Genomic DNA, 22,540 nt, shown 5'->3' with positions numbered 1-22,540 from the left:
TGAGAAGTGTGTTTAACGTCTCGAAGAGAGCTTCCAAAACAGAGTCCCTCTTAACTGTTTTTGTTTTAAATGTCTCTTTGTGTATTTCTTCACAAATTACCCTTTGTGAAGCGTAGTAGTGGATGTTTTGAACTTTTGGATACATTTTTACACATTTTAAATTAAATTGTACTTTTAGAATAAGACTAATAGAAAAATGATGAGCAGTTATAGTTCTAACAATAAAAAAAATCTTAAAATGTTTCTTTTTTTCTCCTAATAAAACTGTTATTTAGTTAAAATTAATTTTCTGCTGGCCTTGGAATATAATTTAGAGAGGTACTTTAGGGCAATAAAGTAATTTATTTCATTGTGCTACATGGTACTTGAAAACCAAAAATTTCAAATACTCATGAATGCAGACTTAAGTATTATATGTCATTTGCCTGACATAATTTTTACTAAAGTTTTATAAGTTGGCATCTCAAGAATAAAAGCTAATTAAGTTTATTAAGCTAATAAAGTTTATTAAGCTCTTACTCTGTGCTAGGCACTGTCCCCAGCTGTCTATATGAATTAACTCGTTTTGTTCTCACAGCTTTCCTAGTCCTTGATGTGTTCTCTTAACTCGAGAGGAAGCTGAGGCGCACAGTGGTTAAGTGGCTTGCCCAAGGTCGTTGCTTAAGTGGCAGAGATGCCGAGTGGCCGTGGCCCATAACCTCTGCACTCTCCTGACTCGCAGTGGACCCTGTGAGCCTTCATTGTCTAATACAGTCTGAAGCAGAATATCAGTACATCTGAGTAAAACACCCTGTCCGGTTCCATAGTTGTTCAGACTTTAGTGTGCTTGCCCACAGAGATTCTAATTCTTGGGGCTGGGGTATGTAGTTTTCATAAGCACCCAAGTGGTTCTTTCCGTACTTTGAGCATCCCCACACTGGATCGGGTTCCAGAAAGCCTGCAGTTCATTTCCCGCAAAGGCTTGTGGCGGTGGTTGTGGTGGTCTGTGTGGAATGTCAGACCGTCCCTGGCGTCTGTCTGTGTTCCAGGTGAGTCTATTGAATGCGTGCTGTGCTGTGCTCCGTCGCTCAGTTGTGTCCCACTCCTTGCGACCCCATGGACTGTGGCCCACCAGGCTTCCCTGGCCATGGGATTCTCCAGGCACAAGCACTGGAGTGGGCTGCCATGCCTTCCTCCAGGGGATCTTCCCAACCCAGTGACTGAATCCACATCTCCTGCATTGCAGGTGGATCCTTCATCATCTCAGCCACCGGGGAAGCCTCAATACTGGAGTGGGCAGCCTGTCCCTTCTCCAGGGCATCTTCCCAACCCAAGAATTGAACCAGGGTCTCCTGCATTGCAGGTGGATTCTTTACCAGCTGCGCTACCAGGGAAGCCCATTGAATATGTACATGGATCTAAACTTATACCTCAACGCCTGTATTACTAGGCACTTTGCTTTTGGGGAGATGAATAAAAAAGGGATTTTTTTTTTAACCTATTGAATGAGTTTTAAAATAAAGTATATTCAATCTGAGGAAATTGTTATAATAAAAGGTTTGCAGACAGAAGAAAATAACCATTATATAAAGTTTCTATCCTGATAGGTTGTGGGTTTTTGGGGGAGAGGGGGTCAGTTTGGTTTTTGTTTAAAAGAAAAGTTTAATGTGCTGTGCACTTCACAGCAGAGCAACAGTTTATGGTTTGGGTGACTCTGAATATTAACTCTGGACAAGGTGGGAGTCTTCGCTCTTAAGTTTGGAAAGAAACTTTTATGCCTTTGTACTATCAAAATCCGTGATTCTGTGTGTTTTGGAATCTAGGGAGGACACTAAGCTTGCCACTTCACCACTTTAATACCTTAATTGGATGTTGAACTGGTGAAATACGTTTTTTTTTTTTCCTCTCTTAGGGAGTCACAAATCACATTGAACCAAAAACCATCCAGCGTTTTCTTCAGTTACAAGCACAATGAATATTCCCATGCTGCTCCAGCGTCCTCACCAGCACTTCCTAAAAGGCCTTTTGAGAACACCTTTCCGACGTTACCGCTTCATCTTTCACTCAAGTCCTCACTTCGGATCTGGAATCCCGTGTGCTCAGCTGCTCAGTTCTCCTGGACTCCATTGGGCAAAGTGGATGCTGCCATCGAATGGTTTAACAAGAAAATTATGTTTGCAGACAACCTTAGAGGAACACACAGAAGGACTTTCTGATAAAGAACAAAGACTGGTGGATAAGCTCTATGCTGGTTTAATCCAAGGCCAAAGGGCCTGTTTAGCAGAGGCCATAACTCTTGTAGAATCAACACACAGCAGGAAAAAGGAGTTAGCTCAGGTGCTTCTTCAGAAAGTATTAGCCCACAACAGAGAACAAGAAAAATTAAATAAAGGAAAACCACTAGCATTTCGAGTGGGTCAGTCTTTTTTTTTTTTCAGTACATATTTTTCAAAATTCTCTTCTTTTAAAATAAGTCTAAATAGCTTATGATTTAAAGGGGATTTTTTTTTTCCTTGCAGAAGTTTGGAATGACTTTTAGAGGCCTTTTCTGTGCAAACATTAGTCTTGTTATATTGGTGTGGAGGGAAAATGCCATGGCCATTTGAACCAAGGCTCTGTATTTTAAGAGAATAATATGAGATTTCTATTTTGGCAGAGACCTTGCTATGGATTTCCCTAGTGGCTCAGATGGTAAAGCATCTGCCTCCAATGCGGGAGACCCAGGTTCACTCCCTGGGTTGGGAAGATTCCCTGGAGAAGGGAATGGGAACCCACTCCAGTATTGTTGCCTGGAGAAATCCATGGACAGAGGAGCCTGGCGGGCTATGGTCCGTGGGGGTCTCAAGAGTTGGACGCGACTGAGCGACTAACACTTCCTTTGCTGTGGCTTCCAGAGTAGAAACAGGTGTAGGAAGAAGTGTCCACTGGTTTCGTCCCTTCTCTCAGCAGAATTTCTGCTTAATAGTCTAAAGTGAATTCCTTGTGGTTGGGATTATTTCAACCATAATTGTCCTTATCACATTTCAAAATTATGCTTCTTAGGTGTTTCATTAGTCTTTCTCCAGGCCAGTTTCACTTCTGTCAGGTAGTTTTTTATTAGAGTTTCGGAAATGGCTCTAAGCATAGTCATCTCAATACCTAAATGTATTTTAAAGGTGACTCCATGTTCATATACTGTCTAAAATGTTCACTTGATTTCGTGAACAGTTGACCTGTTTCTATAATTGCAAATAAGCTTGTTATATTTTCAAAATTGTGGAGTCTAGAACAATGTAGATGTGTTTGACCAGAAGGAATTAAGCAGGTCAGTTTTGGGTAGGATGCGTGCTTTTCATGATGGCAGACTTAAGTGATTCCAACCAACCCTCCCACTTAAAACAACTAGAAGTGGTGGACAAAGTGCAGAATGTTTTTGAGGAGTGAGTAAATACACTTAAAAATGGATTGACATTACATTATACTCATATCTCAGTTTATTTGCAGTATAGAGCCTAAAACCTAGATTTTTGGGGTAATGGGGCCAGAATACTTTAAAGATAATTTCAAAAAGAGCTCACCAACTGCTATTTGTACTAGTCCACATTTTTCCTACATCTTATTCTTCTGCCCTCACTGAGAGGTGTCTCTTTTTGAAGGTACTACACTGGATGTTAATAATCATTATGTATTGTAGACAGATAAAATAGCAAACTCCCATAGAGAAATTCCAGTTATGATCAAGTGTTTACTTATTGGCTGTAGAGAATCTTTGAAGAGAAAATGTCCAGAAATACCTAGAGTTAACGAGCAACTCACACCTAACTGTTGTTGTTCAGTTGCTCAGTCGTGTCTGACTCTTTGCAACCCCATGGTCTGTAGCACGCCAGGCTTCTCCATCCTTCACCGTCTCCTGGAGTCTGCTCAAACTCACGTCCATTGGATCGGTCATGCCATCCAACCATCTCATCCTCTATCACCCCTTTCTCCTCCTGCCACAACCTTTCCCAGTATCAGGGTCTTTTCCGATGAGTTGGCCCTTTGCATCAGGTGGCCAGAGTATTGGAACTTCAGCTTCAGCATTAGTCCTTCCAATGAGTATTCAGGGTTGGTTTCCCTTAGGATTGACTGGTTTGATCTCCTTGCTGTCCGAGGGACCCTCAAGAGTCTTCTCCAGCACCACAGTTCGAAAGCATCAATTCTTCTCTCTGGACCTTTGTTGGCAAAGTAATGTCTCTGCTTTTTAATATGCTGTCTAGGCTTGTTATAGCTTTTCTTCCAGGGAACAGGCATCTTTTAATTTCATGGAAATTTACAGCACTCTTCTGGTTCTTCCATCTTGATCTTATGAGGCCAGATAAACCTGGGTCTTTGTTGCAGTTGTTTTATCACCAGCATAAATTAAAGCAACAAATGTTTATTCAGCACCCATTAAGACAGAGACCTGCCCTCAAAATTATGGTATGGAGCCAAGCATACCATATGCCATGCATACTTTTGAGTGTAGTTACAATTAAGTCCTTATGTTTTATAGTTTTTATTGAACATAGTTATATATCTCTCTTGACACCATGTGCTGTTCTAAACATATTGCAAAATTAACTCATCTAATCCTCACAATAACCTAAAGGTGCTCTTACATCCATTTTATGGCACAGAATACTCAGCGTACAAAATGATTAAGTGACTTGCCCAAGATTACACATCTCATGAGAGGCAAGGCTAGAAACAGAACGGGCCAACTGGCTGTAGAGTTTGTGTTTTCACCTTCCAAGCTCTATGGACCCTCCAAATAGGGGTATTTCTCTCTTCTTATAATTTTTTCCCCAGGATTCAGTTTATATTATTTATTTGAATTATGGGTGAGATGAAAAATTATCTTTCATAAATAGAAAGTTAGTTTCTCAGTTACTGGGAATTTCTGGAGTAAAGAGTTGTTTTTCAAATGGGAACATGGCATTGGGGTGGGTGGAATAATTGGTGATCATGGTGAGAGGTGGGCAGATACTGTAGAAATTGAGCACAGTAATAACATAGGAAACGAAATCAGCCCCCAAAGATCTACATTATAGTAAAAAAGAAAATCACATTTAGTAATTTTTACAAGTGAATCTGGTGAATGTATGGAACTCAGAATCATTTCCTGTGTGTATCCCTGTTAATTCAGGGAGTAGATAAATAGGTAGATTTTCATTTACTGCTTTAGGAAATGTTAAACTGAGTTAATGGTGGTTTTAATAAATTAGGAGAAATGGAAGCCTAAGATTTTAGTCTAATAAAACTTATTGTGCTGATTTCATTTATTTCATTAAATTACAAACTCTCCACTGTAGGATTGTCTGGGCCTCCTGGTGCTGGAAAATCAACCTTTATAGAATATTTTGGAAAAATGCTCACTGAGAGAGGACACAAATTATCTGTGCTGGCTGTGGACCCTTCTTCTTGTACTAGTGGTGGTGAGTATCACAGGTTCTTTATAAACTGCACAGGAGTGGTGTGGGCCCTTCTTGTACTAGTGGTGGTATCACTGGTTTGTTTGTAAATTGCAGAGCAGGGGCTCCTGGGGCCAGCTCTCTGTTACAGTTTAGAGGCAAATTGAACCAGATTTGAGTTTGGTATCAGTGAAGTAGAGAGTTCAGGGGGCAAGGTGGAGACTGAGGGAAATGGTTTGGGTCGTTGGGTTTTCCAGAGGAAGTTGGCTTCCAGGTCCCCCAGGAGTAAGCTGGGTGCTTAGAGAACTAGGAGAACAAGTGCCAGAAGTTGAAGATAATCAAAAGCAAATGTCAGTGCTTTCTCTGTCACACCTGGGGCTCAGCCCCTTTTCCCTCCTGTTGGCTTTCCTGCCTGCATCAACCCCTGCGAAGTACAGAAAATGACGTCTCACTCACTCATTTCCTCATATTGTTGTAACTTCTTTTAAGCTTAAAGAAAAAAAATCTTCATGCCCTATCTAACCTGTCACCTGTTTCTACTACTTGTTCAGTTACACAGAAAGCTCTTAGAAGGACCTTGTGATATACTGCGGTTCCCCACGGCACTTAGCCCAGTATGCTGCACATGGTGCTGTGCAATTACTTACTGATTTGAGGTCATGCAGTCACTCAAAGCTTAATTTGCAGCTCATCAGAGGTAAAGTGGATAAACTTAGTTCCCAAAAGGGTCATTTAAGGGAAACATAAAGCATGCTATATAAATACTCAAGAAAGCTTTTTCTTCCCTTCTCTTTATGATTTAAGCATCTCACATGCAGTTACTCATTTAACAAGTATTTTAGCACATACAGCGAGATCCTGTGCAAAGAACATGCTGTGTTATTTAATGGTGAATAAGACACAGTCCTCTTGGCCTTGTGGAACTTTATATCTTGTGAGGAAAATAGGTGCACACAGGCCATTACAGGGTAATGCGTGTTGTGAAGGGGGAAAATCAGCATGCTTTGTGGAAAGGTTGTTTTATATCCTGTGGGTTTAATGCTAAAAAAATAAAGATATCATCATATTTTAGGGGCTTTAGATCAGCAGACAGGTGGATAGCAATTCCTATTACCACCCATTGAGAAATTTGGCTGATAACATTCACAGTTTTTGATTCACTATAATGAAAAGGTTAACCATAAAATAAAATTTATACTTGCAAAGTTCAAGATTAAATCCATGTCAGTGCATTATCTTTTTTTATAGTCTAAGAACTTTGTTAAAGGTAAGTACTAGCAGGTGTAAAGTACTAATAAGGTATAAAGAATTTATTTACAGTGGTCTTTATTTCCATATAGGTGCAAAGGCTTTTCTCCTCACCTTCATAAATATTCTATCATACTTGGAATAGCAAAAGAAAACAGTAGCTTGAGATGGAAGTAGCAGAAATGGTGACATAAGATAATCTGACTGGGACTTCCCTAGTGGTCCAGTGGTGAAGACTCTGCACTTTAATTTCCAGGGGCACAGGTTCAATCCCTGGTTGGGGAGCTAAGATCTCAAATGCTGCGTAGTGTGGCCAAAAAAGTAAATAAAAAATTTAAAATAAATGTCTTTTTAAAAAAGGTAGTCTAATTAAAGCCGCATAGCCGTGTGGTTTTTGACTTTTCTCAAACCAAAAATGATCACCTTTTCAGGTGAAAATACATAGACTTTGAAAGAAAAAACTACATAAAGATAAACAGGACACGCCAGTCTTACCTTATCATCGCAACAGTACATAAACATTTGAAAATAGCATTCCATTGAATGATCTCTGTTCGTCTGCAAGGCAAACCATTCAGTATCACGGTAATCCAAGTCTATGCCCCAACCAGTAACGCTGAAGAAGCTGAAGTTGAACGGTTCTATGAAGACCTACAAGACCTTTTAGAACTAACACCTAAAAAAGATGTCCTTTTCATTATAAGGGACTGGAATGCAAAAGTAGGAAGTCAAGAAACACCTGGAGTAACGGGCAAATTTGGCCTTGGAATGCAGAATGAAGCAGGGTAAAGACTAATAGAGTTTTGCCAAGAAAATGCACTGGTCATGGCAAACACCCTCTTCCAACAACACAAGAGAAGACTCTACATATGGACATCACCACATGGTCAACACCGAAATCAGCCTGATTATATTCTATGCAGCCAATATGGAGAAGTTCTATACAGTCAGCAAAAACAAGACCAGGAGCTGATTGTGGCTCAGATCATGAACTCCTTATTACCAAATTCAGACTTAAATTGAAGAAAGTAGGGAAAACCGCTAGACCATTCAGGGATGACCTAAATCAAATCCCTTATGATTATACAGTGAAAGTGAGAAATAGATTTAAGGGCCTAGATCTGATAGAGTGCCTGATGAACTGTGGAATGAGGTTTGTGACATTGTACCGGAGACAGGGATCGAGACCATCCCATGGAAAAGAAATGTAAAAAAGCAAAATGGCTGTCTGGGGAGGCCTTACAAATAGCCGTGAAAAGAAGAGAGGCAAAAAGCAAAGGAGAAAAGGAAAGATAAAAGCATCTGAATGCAGAGTTCCAAAGAATAGCCAGGAGAGATAAGAAAGCCGCCTTCAGCGATCAATGCAAAGAAATAGAGGAAAAGAACAGAATGTGAAAGACTAGAGATCTCTTCAAGAAAATTAGAGATACCAAGGGAACATTTCATGCAAAGATGGGCTCGATAAAGGACAGAAATGGTCTGGACCTAACAGAAGCAGAAGATATTAAGAAGAGGTGGCAGGAATACACAGAAGAACTGTACAAAAAAGATCTTCATGACCTGGATAATCATGATGGTGTGATCACTAATCTAGAGCCAGACATCCTGGAATATGAAATCAAGAGGGCCTTAGCATCACTACGAACAAAGCAGGTGGAGGTGATGGAATTCCAGTGGAGCTGTTTCAAATCCTGAAAGATGATGCTGTGAAAGTGCTGCACTCAATATGCCAGCAAATTTGGAAAACTCAGCAGTGGCCACAGGACTGGAAAAGATCGGTTTTCATTCCAATCCCAAAGAAAGGCAATGCCAAAGAATGCTCAAACTACTGCACAGTTGCACTCATCTCACATGCTAGTAAAGTAATGCTCAAAATTCTCCAAGCCGGGCTTCAGCAATACGTGAACCATGAACTTCCAGATGTTCAAGCTGGTTTTAGAAAAGGCAGAGGAACCAGAGATCAAATTGCCAACATCTGCTGGATCATGGAAAAAGCAAGAGAGTTCCAGAAAAGCAACTATTTCTGCTTTATTGACTATGCCAAAGCCTTTGACTGTGTGGATCACAATAAACTGGAAAATTCTGAAAGAGATAGGAATACCAGACCACCTGACCTGCCTCTTGAGAAATCTGTATGCAGGTCAGGAAGCAACAGTTAGAACTGGACATGGAACAACAGACTGGTTCCAAATAGGAAAAGGAGTATGTCAAGGCTGTATACTGTCAACCTGCTTATTTAACTTCTATACAGAGTACATAATGAGAAACGCTGGACTGGAAGAAACAGGGTGGAATCAAGATTGCCAGGAGAAATATCAATCACTTCAGATATGCAGATGACACCACCCTTGTGGCAGAAAGTGAAGAGGAGCTAAAAAGCCTCTTGATGAAAGTGAAAGAGGGGAGTGAAAAAGTTGGCTCAACATTCAGAAAATGAAGATCATGGCATGTGGTCCCATCACTTCATGGGAAATAGATGGGGAAACCGTGGAAACAGTGTCAGACTTTATTTCTGGGGGCTCCAAAATCACTGCAGATGGTGACTGCAGCCATGAAATTAAAAGATGCTTACTCCTTGGAAGAAAAGTTATGACCAACCTAGATAGTATATTCAAAAGCAGAGACATTACTTTGCCTACTAAGGTCTGTCTAATCAAGGCTATGGTTTTTCCCGTGGTTATGTATGGATGTGAGAGTTGGACTGTGAAGAAGGCTGAGCGCTGAAGAATTGATGCTTTTGACCTGTGGTGTTGGAGAAGACTCTTGAGAGTCCCTTGGACTGCAAGGAGATCCTATCAGTCCATTCTGAAGGAGATCAACCCTGGGATTTCTTTGGAAGGAATGATGCTAAAGCTGAAACTCCAGTCCACCTCATGCAAAGAGTTGACTCATTGGAAAAGACTTTGATGCTGGGAGGGACAAGGGGCAGGAGCAGAAGGGGACGACCGAGGATGAGATGGCTGGATGGCATCACTGAGTCGATGGACGTGAGTCTGAGTGAACTCCGGGAGTTGGTGATGGACAGGGAGGCCTGGCGTGCTGCGATTCATGGGGTCACAAAGAGTCGGACACGACTGAGCGACTGAACTGAACTGAAGTTTGAGAAGCCTATTGTCAATCCTTATTGTATTTTGAAATCACAGGCCCCCTGCAGTGGAAATTTGGAGACCTCCCTAAGGGCCTGCAGTCAACAGTTTTGGATTTACTGACAGACAGCTATATGGGACAGTAATTCCATAAATGTTTAGTTTGGTGTGTAGGGAATAATAGGATAATAATTTAAAGTATAGCTTTGGCAGATTGTTGACTTACACAGAGATGATTTCACCCAGAAAATTACTTTAGAACATTTTATGTGCAGTAAATATGGTAGTTGAGTTCTGTCATAGGTATATGTTCTAGAATTAGAACCTATGAGAATTTGAAATTGGACTCATCAGAGAAATGATCATCTCTTTAAGGACCGCCTCAGTGTTTAGCATCAGCCTTGGAAAAGTCACCTCTTAAGCTGAAATTAAAATTTAGGTTAGCACAGCACCCACCCCCTTCAGATGTTATTATGTGCTTAGTTGTTCAGTTGTGTCTGACTCTTTTCGACCCTATGGACGGTAGCCCGCCAGGCTCCTCTGTCCATGGAATTCTCCAGGCAAGGATACTAGAGTTGGTTGCCATTAGCTTCTCCAGGGGATCTTCCTGACCCAGGGATCAAACTCGGGAAATGTTACTATGTACTAACAAAAAGAAGATACAAGGTAATCTCACTAGTTCTAGAGCTCTCAGTCTATTAGAATTTGCAGGTACTGGTGTTTGCCAAAATAACTGCAAGTAAGCCCTGAAACAGCACCAGTTCTGTTCAATAGGTATTGCATTAATTGCCTACCATGAACAAGCATTAGGTGTACAGAATATGTAAGAAATGAGCCTACAGACAACGAACACAGATTAAAGCAGTTTCTCTTTAAATGGCCCTCTATGTTGTGGGCAGTTGTTAAGGACATTCTATGTTGTGGGCAGTTGTCCTGCACACTGAAGGATGTTCGGCAGTATCCTTGGTCTCTTCCTGCCAGATACCAGGACACCCAACCCCCCAGGTGTGACAAGTGCACATATCTCTAGATACTGATAAACATGTTAAGATGACAGTAAAGAAACCACGCCAGCTGAAATGGAAGCTTGGTTTGGGGATTAGTAGAAGCTGAATTGGACAAGCAATTAGGTGGCAATCTCAGGGCCTCCAGTGCAGGGCTGAAGAATCTAGATTTGAACCACTAGTCAGTGAGCCATTTGAGGGGCTGGAAATGTTAAACAGGTTGATTTGGTATCATTACAATACACTGTGTTGGAAGAAAGTTTAATAGTATGAGATATAGTTTGAGATTTTGGGAGAAATGTCCTAAAGCATTTCCCCTAAGAATTGGCTGATTGATCACTGGCCCTTATAGGTATTCTGTGATTGTAAAATGTAACTGTGTGTTTCAGGATCACTCTTAGGTGACAAAACCCGAATGACTGAGTTATCTAGAGATATGAATGCATACATCAGGCCGTCTCCTACTAGAGGCACTTTAGGAGGTGTAACGAGGACCACAAATGAAGCTATTCTTCTGTGTGAAGGAGGCGGATATGACGTCATTCTTGTTGAAACTGTGGGTGAGTGTTTTCTATTTCATAACAATAAAGTGCCAGGGGTCCAGCCCCGGTGGATCCAGGGTGATTCGAAGGTGGGGACGGAGTTGGCATCCTTGGAAATAACTTATTTAATTACAGAGAGAGAGGGATTAGAAAATTAGCAGAGAAAAAGAGGCTGAATAACTTGGTTTACATGGAATACCAATCACCACCTACGTAGGCTGCAGGCGTCTTCCCGTTCTCCTGAAGGAGAGGAGGCACTGAGGTCCACCCCAGTCCGATTTTAGAAGCCCAGGCAAAATTAGTAGGCTTGGTGGGTACCGATGCACCAGATGGGAATTCGGCCAGAAAAACAGAGAGCAAGAAAGAAGCGACATGGGGGAATCAGTCTTTCCGGAAACTGATCCCATTTCTTTATTTTGGATTTGCTTATATACCTTTTGTTACACATAGGAATGAATACAGAGTCACATGGGGGTCAGCAGTCCTGACCTTTATCAAAATCAGGTGCTTCCCATAAATGTATTAAAAAAAAGGTCTTAGGGGTTTTACATCATCTTCTGGCCATGAGACCTGCTGACATTTTATGACCCTTTCTTTCTGATAACCAAAAAACTTATTTTTTCCAAGGGTGTTTTTTCTTAAACCAGGCACCTCCCTCCAAATAAAGTTGCATTCCTATAGGGTGAGGGTGTAGTGAGTTACAATCAAGAAAGGAATTTATTTAACCCAAGGTTAACATGATTAATCTTAAAGGTTAATACCTATTTCTCCTATATGCTTAAAGGTTAATATTTATTTCTCCTATATGCTAGTTATATTCATTATAAGGGCAGGGAACATGGAGATTTAGCAGCAAACATCAGCCCAACAAATGAAAATCCTTTCACCAGTGCTCCCCTTAAGATCTATTTAGTCTTAAGATAGTGATAAAGTTACATTTTTACATAGCAAGGACACAGTGATTTATAACAAAGTACAGTAATCTATTACAAAAGAGAAAATTCGTTGACTCAAAAAGTCTAGTATTGTTAACCTTAAAAACTACTATATTTCCTTTTCTATATGCCAAATACATTGATTAATATATTCCCAGGTGCCTAAGGATATGGAGGCCTGGCAGCAATCATTGACTCAACAATGAGAAAAGCCCTATGCTAATTAAGACTCTCAAAATAGTCCAAAACTCTCTGTGCTGTTTATGGGTGAGAGGTAGTAAACAGGATAATCCTGTCACACAAGCTAGTTTGCCAGCAGAGAGGTTTGACCTGAGACACCCTTGTCACACCCAGGGCAGGGAATTAGCAGCAATTATTGGCACAACAAATGAAAAAACCCTTCACCAATATAATTCCTAACCAACCCACTATACTGACAATTTCCAACTTACCAAAGGAATTTGCCTTTAATAAGTCTAAAACATCTCGTGCCTCTCAGGTTGGGAGGCTGTAAACAATCACATGTGGCCGGACAAACCTATACAGGCGGGCTAGATAACCTTCAGAGGAGTCCGTAAGCTGGAACACTCTTGTCACGCCCAGGAATTTGTATTGACTTGGAGCTGCACGTTTACTCCTTCTCTGAGAGAACCGGTGGGGAGCAGCCCCCATAAAGTTAGAGGTGTAGGCGAGAGCACAAAACAGTAAAGTAGGTAGACTCTGGTTTTGGGGGTAGATGCTCGGGAACAGGGGGTTTCCTGAGGCTCGATCCCGCCTTTGCGAATGCCAAGCCTCCTTCCTCATGACCTTTGCCATGGGCGGAGTTCGTCATGCTGGCCCCCGGCAATAAAGTACTGTTATAATGGACGTTCTATAGAGATGAGTGACAACTAATTTCATTTTGTTCGTTCAACAGATACTTACTAAAGAGATAATTAAATATAAGCTATTGCAGACTCTGTAGGAGATACGAGTATGTAGGCTATAATCCTTTGTCGTTATTGTTCAGTGACTAAGTTGTGTCCAGCGCTTTGCAACCCCATAGACTTCAGCCTGCCAGACTCCTCTGTCTTCCACTGTCTCCCATACTTTGCTCAAACTCATGTCCATTGAGTCAGTGGTGCTATCTAACCATCTCATCCTGTGCCACCTTCAGTCTTTCCCGGCATCAGGGTCTTTTCCAATGAGTCGGCTCTTCGCGTCAGGTAGCTAAAGTATTAGAGATTCAGCTTCAGCATCAGTCCTTCCAATGAATATTCATGGTTGATGTCCTTTAGGATTAATTGGTTTGATCTCCTTGTAGTCCAAGGGACTCTTCAAGAGTCTTCTCCAGCACCACAATTCTTCGGTGCTCAGCCTTCTGGATGGTCCAACTCCCAGCATCCATACATGACTACTGGAAAAACTGTAGCTTTGACTATATGGACCTTTGTTGGCAAAGTGATGTCTCTGCTTTTTAATACACTGTCTAGGTTTGTCACAGCTTTCCTTTCAAGGACCAAGTGTCTTTTAATTTCATGGCTGCAGTCACCATCCGCAGTGATTTTGGAGCCCAAGAAAAGAAAATCTGTCACTGCTTCCACTTTTTCCCCCATTTACCTGAAGTGATGGGACTGGATTCCGTGGTCTTAGTCTTTTGATTGTTGAGTTTCAAGCCAACTTTTTCACTTTCTGCTTTCACCCTCATTAAGAGGCTCTTCAGTTCGTCTTCACTTTCTGCCACTAGAATGGTATCATCTGCATATCTGAAGTTGTTGATATTTCTCCCGGCAACCTTGATTCCTGCTTGTGATTCATCCAGTCTGGCAAAGGATAAGCCTTATATCTGTGTAGTAATGACACGAGGTGGTATGTTTTCAGTGCCCAGAGGAGAACTGTCAGCATTAGGATGACCTGTGGAAACACTACTTTACACCCAATTTGGGAATTCCATGGTGGTCCAGTGGTTAGGACTCAGCGCCTTCACGTCCATCGCCCTGTTTCAGTTGCTGGTCAGGGAACTAAGATCCCACAAGCCTTGTGGCATGGCCAAAAAAAACACCCAAACAACCAAACAAAAAACATAACACCCCATTTTCTTAAGGCAGTCATATGTCTACAATATGTTTTCATTAAGAAAGCTAATGTACTTGGGCACATCATGTTTTATCTTTATATCCCTAGGACATAGTTGTACCCAGTGAATATACTGAAAAGGAAAAACTGAGAACCTCACATTCCTATGGAGAGACAGTCTGTTGTATTACTGTGTGATCAGTGTTTGTGACACAGCCTCGCTCATGTTTAGGGGATCGGGGAAGACTTTGGAGACGAGGTGACAGAGGAACTCAGTTTTAAAGGGAGAATTAGAGTTGAGTAACAGAGGGGCTAGAGGGCCTTCCACCGAGAATCAGAGCAGTGAGTGCACGTGGCCCCGTCGGGGGGCACTGCAGTTTGGGAAACAGGAAGGAAGCTGCATTGAGGGCCATCGCTTTTCCTGGACCGCGAGGAAGAAGGCGCTGGCGTTGAAGCCCATGACCCTCTGGCGGCGCCCATCCACACCGTCGAGGGATTTCTCTGGGAGAGACGCAGACAGTAGCGCTGATCCATGGTGGGGTTTGCAGAGCTGATAGAAGGGTGAGGAGGCAAGAAAGCTGCCCTGTCGACAGGCCTGGTCTAAGCTTAGAATCGAGCACTCCGGCTGTCCACGCACAGAAGGGAAGCCGAGAAGGAGCACTGCTAGCGAGGAGGAAGCGCAGGTCTCCACGTTCCCTGTTCAGAGACTGAGCCGGTGGGAGTGGGGACGGGGGCGAGGTGGGGAGGACAGCTTTGCTCATCAGGTGAGGCAGCGGCCTTTAATACATTGTTCAGAGTGTTTAAAGTGGGATCAGGTTGAGCGTGTGATGCTGAGTGATTCCTGAACTGGAATGGAAGCAGTGCTCAGGGTAGTCGAGAAAGTCAGATTTTTGTGACTGTTTTAGTAGACAGTTGTGACTTAAAATTTCAGGTGTGGGACAGTCGGAGTTTGCTGTCACTGACATGGTTGACATGTTCATTTTACTACTGCCACCAGCGGGAGGAGATGAATTACAGGTAATTATTTTGATTTTTTTCAGCACCCCCTGCCAAATACAAAGTATACCTCTCTGAAAGTACAAGTTCCCGATGTTGTGATTTTTTGTCAATTAAGTTGATATTAGTGTAGGGGAAGAAATATCATTCACATTGGCTAAAATACCTAAGGCAGGCAAACTCTGCATATTTTTTTTCCCGACTTAGAGTTGTAGAACTTATGACCTTGAGCTAATCATACAGCTCAGACTTTCTACCTGTAATGTGCGAGTGTGCCAATTTAGCAGTAGCTCCAGCCAAGAGACTGTTCCATGGTGGTTTGTGCTATAGTCAGTTGAAATACTCTGCATGAGAGATGCCTTTGGTTTTAAACTGGGATCCCACTAATATAGTTTGTGTATTGTAGAATAGAGTTCCTCTTCTGGCCTGCAATGCATGTCTGGAATTGACTCCCTGAGTTAGCACAGCCTTCACAGAGTGGGGGCCCCACCCTTCACAAGACTGGCTTCACTCCAGACTCCAGCAGCAAGCCTGGGGTTCCCAGGCCCCCCCATGCCTCTGACTGGCTGCAAAGGTGGGGGTTCACACTGCCCCTAGGGTTCAGTAGTTCACTGGAAGGATTCACAGATCAGGAAAGCACTGTGTCACCAGTAAGAGTTTTATTATAAAGGAGACAAATCAAGACCAGCCAAATGAAGAGACACAGAGAGACAGGTCTGGAAGGGTCACAGCCTCAAAGGTTCTGTGTCCTCAGGACACATTTACCTCTTGGCACACTTGTGTGTATCACCAGCCACGGAGTTCTCCTGAGCTTCAGTGCCGGTCGTTTTTGTTGGGGTTTTATTATGGAGGTGTGATTGACCAAATTGCCATCCATGTGAGGAAACTCAATCTGCAGCCGCCACCCCCCAAAGGCCATCAGGCTGCTCTCACGTGGCTCAAAGCCCCTGCCCCTTAATCATGTGGGTGACTTTCTGGTGCGGTCAGCCCCCATTCCGAATGATCTCTTTGCATAAACTCAGGTTTATGGGCACTCACTGTGAATAATGGAGTCGCTCCTGTCACTCGGGAGACGACAAGGCTCTAGAGGTTACCTCCCAGGAACCTTGGACAAAGACCAGCTGTTGCTGCTGCTGCTGTTCAGTTGCTAAGTCACGTCCTGCTCTTCGTGATCCCGTGGACTGTAGCCTACCAGGCTCCTCTGTCCTCCACTAAATTCTTTATTATACAACACCCCACTTTCAGTTGAAAAATTCTGAAAAACTAGTGACATCAGACTCTGGTTGCTGCAGTTTAGAAACATTAGTAGAATTTAATCATTGAAAGTTATGTTTTAAAATGCTTGAAAAGGGATTTTAATCTTAGATAGCAAAATATTCATTTTCCACATAAGGTTTGGCCTTAGGATTTTTCTAGTGTTTTCATACAGGGTAATTTAAATCAAGAGATTGAGACATTTTTAGCCATCAGGTTATTTTTTCCTCAGATGCAAATAGAAAAAAAAAAGCTGCATCTATTTAAGGGAAATTTCAAAGACTTTGTTTCTGGAAATGCATATGTTAGTGACAGGGTGTTTTCTTTAGAAGCACCTGAATGATGATGATTTTGCTTCCTGCAGGGTGAGCTCTGGGAGAAGTGGAATCCATCATGAGACCGTGTGAACTGTCTCCTATCACTCAATCACATTGTGTCTGAATGATGCATTTACTCTAATTCTGAATGTATTCCAGCATGTTAGTCTCCAAGTTTGAAAGAGATAGTACAAATGACTTTCATAATCCTGAGACGCGATGCTTTTGAGTAAATTCCATCAAATAATTGTGATTCCTAGTAGAAGGTGCAGAGACAGTTACAGTATTTGACTTTCAAAACCCTAGCGTGAACTGGTGTCCCATGTTTTCTAGCATTAAATATTTGGGATAAGTCACTTTCCTCTCTTTTTCTCACGAGGGCATCAAAAGAGGAATAGTGGAGATGGCAGATCTGGTGGCTATCACCAAATCTGACGGAGACTTGATCGTGCCAGCTCGAAGGATACAAGCAGAGTATGTGAGCGCGCTGAAATTACTGCGCAGGCGTTCAGGAGTCTGGAGACCAAAGGTTAGCTTGCGTCCCGTTCTGCATTTTTCTCCCCGAGTAGACTGTGCGCATCAGAAGAGAGGATGTAAGTCCCAAGCTAGACATACAGTCAGTCTTTGCTTGAATATGAGATCACAGTTTTAAAACTTATGACAAAGCCAGAGCCCATAGTTATGATTTTAAATACAGCCCGTCAACCACCAAATGTCAAAAACTGGATGTGAGGTGATAGATTAGATTGCTTAATGCTGGGCTGGAGCTGTTTGGAAGTGATGGCAAATCCATTCTGAAAAGATCCACCCTTAAGATTATGGCGCAATTAATGACTTAATTATCTATATTAGAGTTTGAGTAAGAGAGAGATCTTTTGATATGGTAACTTTCCTTCCCATTATATTTGTTGGGTGATGTTTTTAGTAAGGAAAAAAAAAATCCAGTGGTAAGTGATGCAGTGATATTGATGGATACACTTTATCTGTAGAAGGACACCATGTTACTAAAGAATAAGCTGTCTTCGCTCTAATGAGACGATGGTAATGTCTCTTGCTGTTGGCTCCCAGCATCCTGTCTTTTTTGCTGTGTCTGGAGCCACCTTGTCTGATGCTCAGGTCATAGCACCTGCCAAATCATGCTGTTTGACGGAACAGTGCTGTGTTCTCAACTCGGTTTCACTGTATGGCACTCAGGCCTCAAGGAAACCTGCGTAGCATTGCCCGTCTCATCCCAGTGACCCTCCCACAGTTCACCTCTGTGACCTTTAAAGACCGTGCAAGCAATCCTTGGTCAAAATAAACCTCTGAGCAAAAAATTTGACCTAGAGTCCGTGTCTGATTTCTGCTTTGCACTTAGTAATCTTAGTAAGTTATCTTAGCATATTTCTCAGTGTATTTACTTTGACACAGTGATAAAAGATCTCATTTTTGTCACTTAGCTCTTTCCACAGACTGTAAATATTAATTGGCAAATGCCGGCGTCCCCACGAAAGGGTTTTCTATCATTGTGAATACAATAATTCTGGTTCTTCCCTTTTCAACAGGTAATTCGTATTTCTGCCCGAAGTGGAGAGGGGATCACCGAAATGTGGGATAAAATGAAAGAATTCCAGGAGATGATGCTTGTCAGTGGGGAGCTGGCCGCCAAGCGACAGAAGCAGCAGAAGGTCTGGATGTGGAACCTCATTCAGGAGAACGTCATAGAGCATTTCAGGACCCACCCTGCAGTCCGGGAACAGATTGCTCTTCTGGAAAAGAGGGTTCTCAGTGGGGCCCTGTCCCCAGGACTAGCAGCAGACCTGTTGTTGAAAGCTTTTAAAAGCAGACACTAATGAAGTGCAGCCTACACAGTGATTTTAATATATCTTTTAATAAAGTATTTTAATATTAAAAGTCACCCGTGTGCTTGTCTTTCCAGTAATTCTCTCGTGGTGCCCCTCGGCCTCCTTATTTGTGAACCGTGCTTGGAAAGTTGGAAGAGCATTAGACGCAGATGTCAAAGATCAGGCGGTCAGCAGCATTTGCAAGGTACATGGTGTATGTTCCTCAGCTCCACTTCTTCCTGTTCTTATACCCTGACACGGTGGCCTCTCAGCAGTCACAAGCAGATGGTGTCTCTCAGCAGTCACAAGCAGAGACAGCTGAGGACAGAAAGATGTACCTTAAAATGCTTTCTTTGGTTCTCTGTTCTCTGAGTTTCCAGAGAAAATGTAAGCCAGAGTGACTGCATATTTGAAGTCTTCCTTGAAGCTAGAATAATATACACTGGGTTTCTAAGAGCTGGAAATCACGACATTTAGCATACCAGACTGTTCCAGGAATTTCTGAAGTGGCCGTGTACATGAGTAGCACAGCAGTTGGAATGTGTAGGGATGTGAACAACTTTGAAGTCTGCTCGTCTAGACTTGAGGATCCCCCGCGGTAGGCGGGAGAGCCCAAGGGAACTGGAGAAATCAGCTGCAAATAATGTGGGTCCGGTAATCCCCAGGAGTTGAGAGTACATCGTGAAAAGGCCCAAGTGAGGTCAAAACGATTGAAGGGTTATTCAGTTTGAATGTTATCAGAGTTTCTGCTTCTCTTCCTCCTTGGCTGTTTGACTTCATATTAGCATCTTAAAAATGTACTTGATTCTTGATGATGAGGAACCAGTTTTGTCCTCTGGAGGAAGCATGGCACAGTGATTAAGACCTTGGGTTCTGGTATTGGGAGTGGTGAGTTTAAACCCAGATCAGTTCCTTACCAGCTATGTCAGTTTGGACAAATGACCTACTTTTCTTTTCATTTATTGTTATTTTTATTGGAATATAATTGCTTTAAAGGGTCGTGCTAGTTTCTGCTGTACAGCAAAGTGAATCAGCCACACACACACACGCCTACCGTTCTGAGTTTCCTAGTTTCTCCCCTGGTGAACGTGGTGACTCAGATGGTAAAGAATCTGCCTACTGTGCAGGAGATCCAGGTTTGATGCCTGGGTTGGGAAGATCCCCTGGAGAAGGGAATGGCTACCCAGCTTAGAATTCTTCCCTAGAGAATTCCATGGACAGGGGAGCCTAGTGTACTGCAGTCCATGAAGTGGCAGAGTCGGACACAACTGAGCAACTAACACACGAAATGGAATTGACATGGTGACTTCGTAGGGTTGGTGAGGATAAATGAGCTAACAGGAAAATAATTTTGCTGTCGTGATGGTGCACTGGAAATGCTCAAAGTCTGCTTGACATTATCATTCTGTTAAAGTTACAGTACATGAAGCTGTGCAGACCTTATAAAAAGTTCAGTTTTTTCCCATGGTCTTATTAATTACATCATAATCTTATGATATTTTATGATAGTCTTTAAAGTACCTGCTCTAGTTAATTCTTTGAATATATTTTATAGTATTTGATGATAGTTATGACTATGTACATTTAAGTAAAATTATTTCTAATCATAAAATTTCTCCATTATTACTATTTTAGCAAACATTGTTTTACATTTTTTTTTTAAGGTTAGTGTTATTGGCATACCTACCTGATATTTTAGGATTAGGAGAAAATTGAAAAGGTAACACAGTCAATTTACCTAACTTTAAAAAGGACCACTATCAGACCACCCTAGCAGATGAAAAACTTTCTAGAATCTTCCAGAGAAGGAATTCAATAATTTCCCTTAGTAAGTAAGCGGTTACAGGGAATAGCAGCCCTGTCATCTGTGGCCCAATGGAAGCAGCGCTAGGCCACAGACACACTGTTACGAACAAGGCAGAGAAAGGGTGGCATTTGTTAGGCCTAAATTTTTCTATGCATTTATTTCTCAGCTTGAACTGCTTTTATATGTTATATATACAGCCATAAAAAGCATTAGAAAACCTTCCTTGTGTTTCTTGTGTGGTTTTTATACAATTGGCCATGATATAGAGACCAATTTCCAAGGTTCACATTTTTTTATTTGCTATACTAGATGCTGTATAATATAGTAAAGTATATATATACTGTATAATACAGTAAAATATTTGTGGCCTTTAAAAATAATTCATGTTCCCTTTTATTAAGTTCAAAAATGCCATCATTCCTCCCCGCCTCTGATTTTAGCATGCTGGACCCCTGACCTGGTCAAAAACACAGGTTTTGACTTAGATACCCAGAGTGAAGTCTCAGCACTGTCACTAACCAGCTATATGATTGGAGGCAAGTTATTACTCCTCCATATGCACTGACCTCCTCATCTGTAAAATCAGGGCAAGAACAGCTACTTTACGGGCTTAGGTGACTCCGTGGTAAAGAATCCACCTGCCATTACAAGAGACACAGGACGTGGCTTCCATCCCTGGGTTGGGAAGATCCCCTGGAGGAGGAGATGGCAACCCACTCCAGTATTCTTGCCTGGAGAATCCCATGGACAGAGGAGTCTGGCGGGCTACCGTCTGTGGTGTCACAAAGAGACACGACTGAGCACACACATGCATAGCTACTTTATAGAGTTGTTGGAATGATTAAAATGAGAGTGTATTTAAATTGCTCGGTAATTAGCGTGTGCTACATGCTAGATCGCTTCAGTCCTGTCTGATCCTGTGGACTGTGGCCGCCAGTCTCCTCTGTTCCTCGGATTCTCGGGCAGGATTACTGGAGTGAGTTACCGTGCCCTCCTCCAGGGGGTCCTCGTGATCCAGGGACTGAACCTTTGCCTCTGAAGTCTCCTGCATTGGCAGGCGAGTTCTTTACCATTAGCGCCACCTGGGAAGCCCACAGTAATTGGGAGGTGCTGTTGGAGGTGTTACAGTTGACACTCTTTGTTTCACAAAACAGATTCACATCATCTAATTTTAGTTTGGCCAAACTACTTAATTTCACTGTGCCTCAGTTAATGAATGGGTTTGATAATAGTATTCACCCAGAGTTGTTGAAAGGACTGTCCTGGAACTTCTCTGTTGGTTCAGTGGCTGAGACTCTGCACTCTGAATGCATGGGGCTCAGGTTTGATCCCTGGTCAGGGAACTAGATCTCTCATGCCACAATTAACAGTTTGCATATGCAGCAGTGAAGACTCGATGTGCCAAATAAATAACTATTAAAAAAGAGAAAGAACTGTGTTAGTTAATATACAGACAGTACCTGGACATAGTAAGTGCTAAATAAATATTTAACAATGGAGAGTTGCTACCTCTTAGGGTTGTTGTAAGAATTAAATGAGCTCATCTCTATCTCAAACGGATAATTCTTTTTTGGAAAAACAAACAAACCTGACTTCAGTTCAGTTCAGTCGCTCAGTCGTGTCCGACTCTTTGTGACCCCGTGAATTGCAGCACGCCAGGCCTCCTTGTCCATCACCAACTCCCGGAGTTCACTTAGACTCATGTCCATCGAGTCCGTGATATCATCCAGCCATCTCATCCTCTGTCGTCCCCTTCTCCTCCTGCCCCCAATCCCTCCCAGCATCAGAGTCTTTTCCAATGAGTCAACCCTTCGCATGAGGTGGCCGAAGTATTGGAGTTTCAGCTTTAGCATCATTCCTTCCAAAGAACACCCAGGACTGATCTCCTTTAGGATGGACTGGTTGGATCTCCTTGCAGTCCAAGGGACTCTCAAGAGTTTTCTCCAACACCACAGTTCAAAACCATCAATTCTTTGGCACTCAGCTTTCTTGAAAGTCCAACTCTCACATCCATACATGGCCACTGTAAAAACTATAGCCTTGACTAGACGGACCTTTGTTGGCGAAGTAATGTCTCTGCTTTTGA

The 22,540-nt window shown here is 42.3% G+C and overlaps 1 protein-coding gene across 4 annotated transcripts in view; it reads left to right on the top strand.

Annotated features, from left to right (window-relative positions):
• Positions 1-18,659, top strand: part of MMAA (metabolism of cobalamin associated A) — a 32,067-nt gene extending 13,408 nt beyond the window's left edge. The window contains exons 1-7 of one of the 4 annotated variants that reach the window (XM_068990107.1): positions 968-1,028; positions 1,892-2,395; positions 5,289-5,411; positions 11,115-11,285; positions 15,189-15,274; positions 17,204-17,353; positions 18,369-18,659. In XM_068990107.1, coding sequence (XP_068846208.1) covers positions 1,951-2,395; positions 5,289-5,411; positions 11,115-11,285; positions 15,189-15,274; positions 17,204-17,353; positions 18,369-18,656 — 1,263 coding nt within the window. In that variant the 5' untranslated portion in view covers positions 968-1,028; positions 1,892-1,950 and the 3' untranslated portion in view covers positions 18,657-18,659. Of the gene's footprint in view, positions 1-967; positions 1,029-1,225; positions 1,343-1,891; positions 2,396-5,288; positions 5,412-11,114; positions 11,286-15,188; positions 15,275-17,203; positions 17,354-18,368 lie in introns of those variants that run through there. The other 3 variants (XM_068990109.1, XM_068990108.1, XM_068990110.1) reach the window with 3 other exon arrangements.
• Positions 18,660-22,540: the final 3,881 nt, after the last annotated feature.

This window comes from Capricornis sumatraensis, chromosome 17 (genome assembly GCF_032405125.1).
Source record: "Capricornis sumatraensis isolate serow.1 chromosome 17, serow.2, whole genome shotgun sequence".
Classification (NCBI taxonomy): Eukaryota; Metazoa; Chordata; class Mammalia; order Artiodactyla; family Bovidae; genus Capricornis; species Capricornis sumatraensis.
The sequence above is the reverse complement of the archived record's forward strand: the minus strand, read 5'-3'. Positions and strand labels throughout refer to the sequence as shown.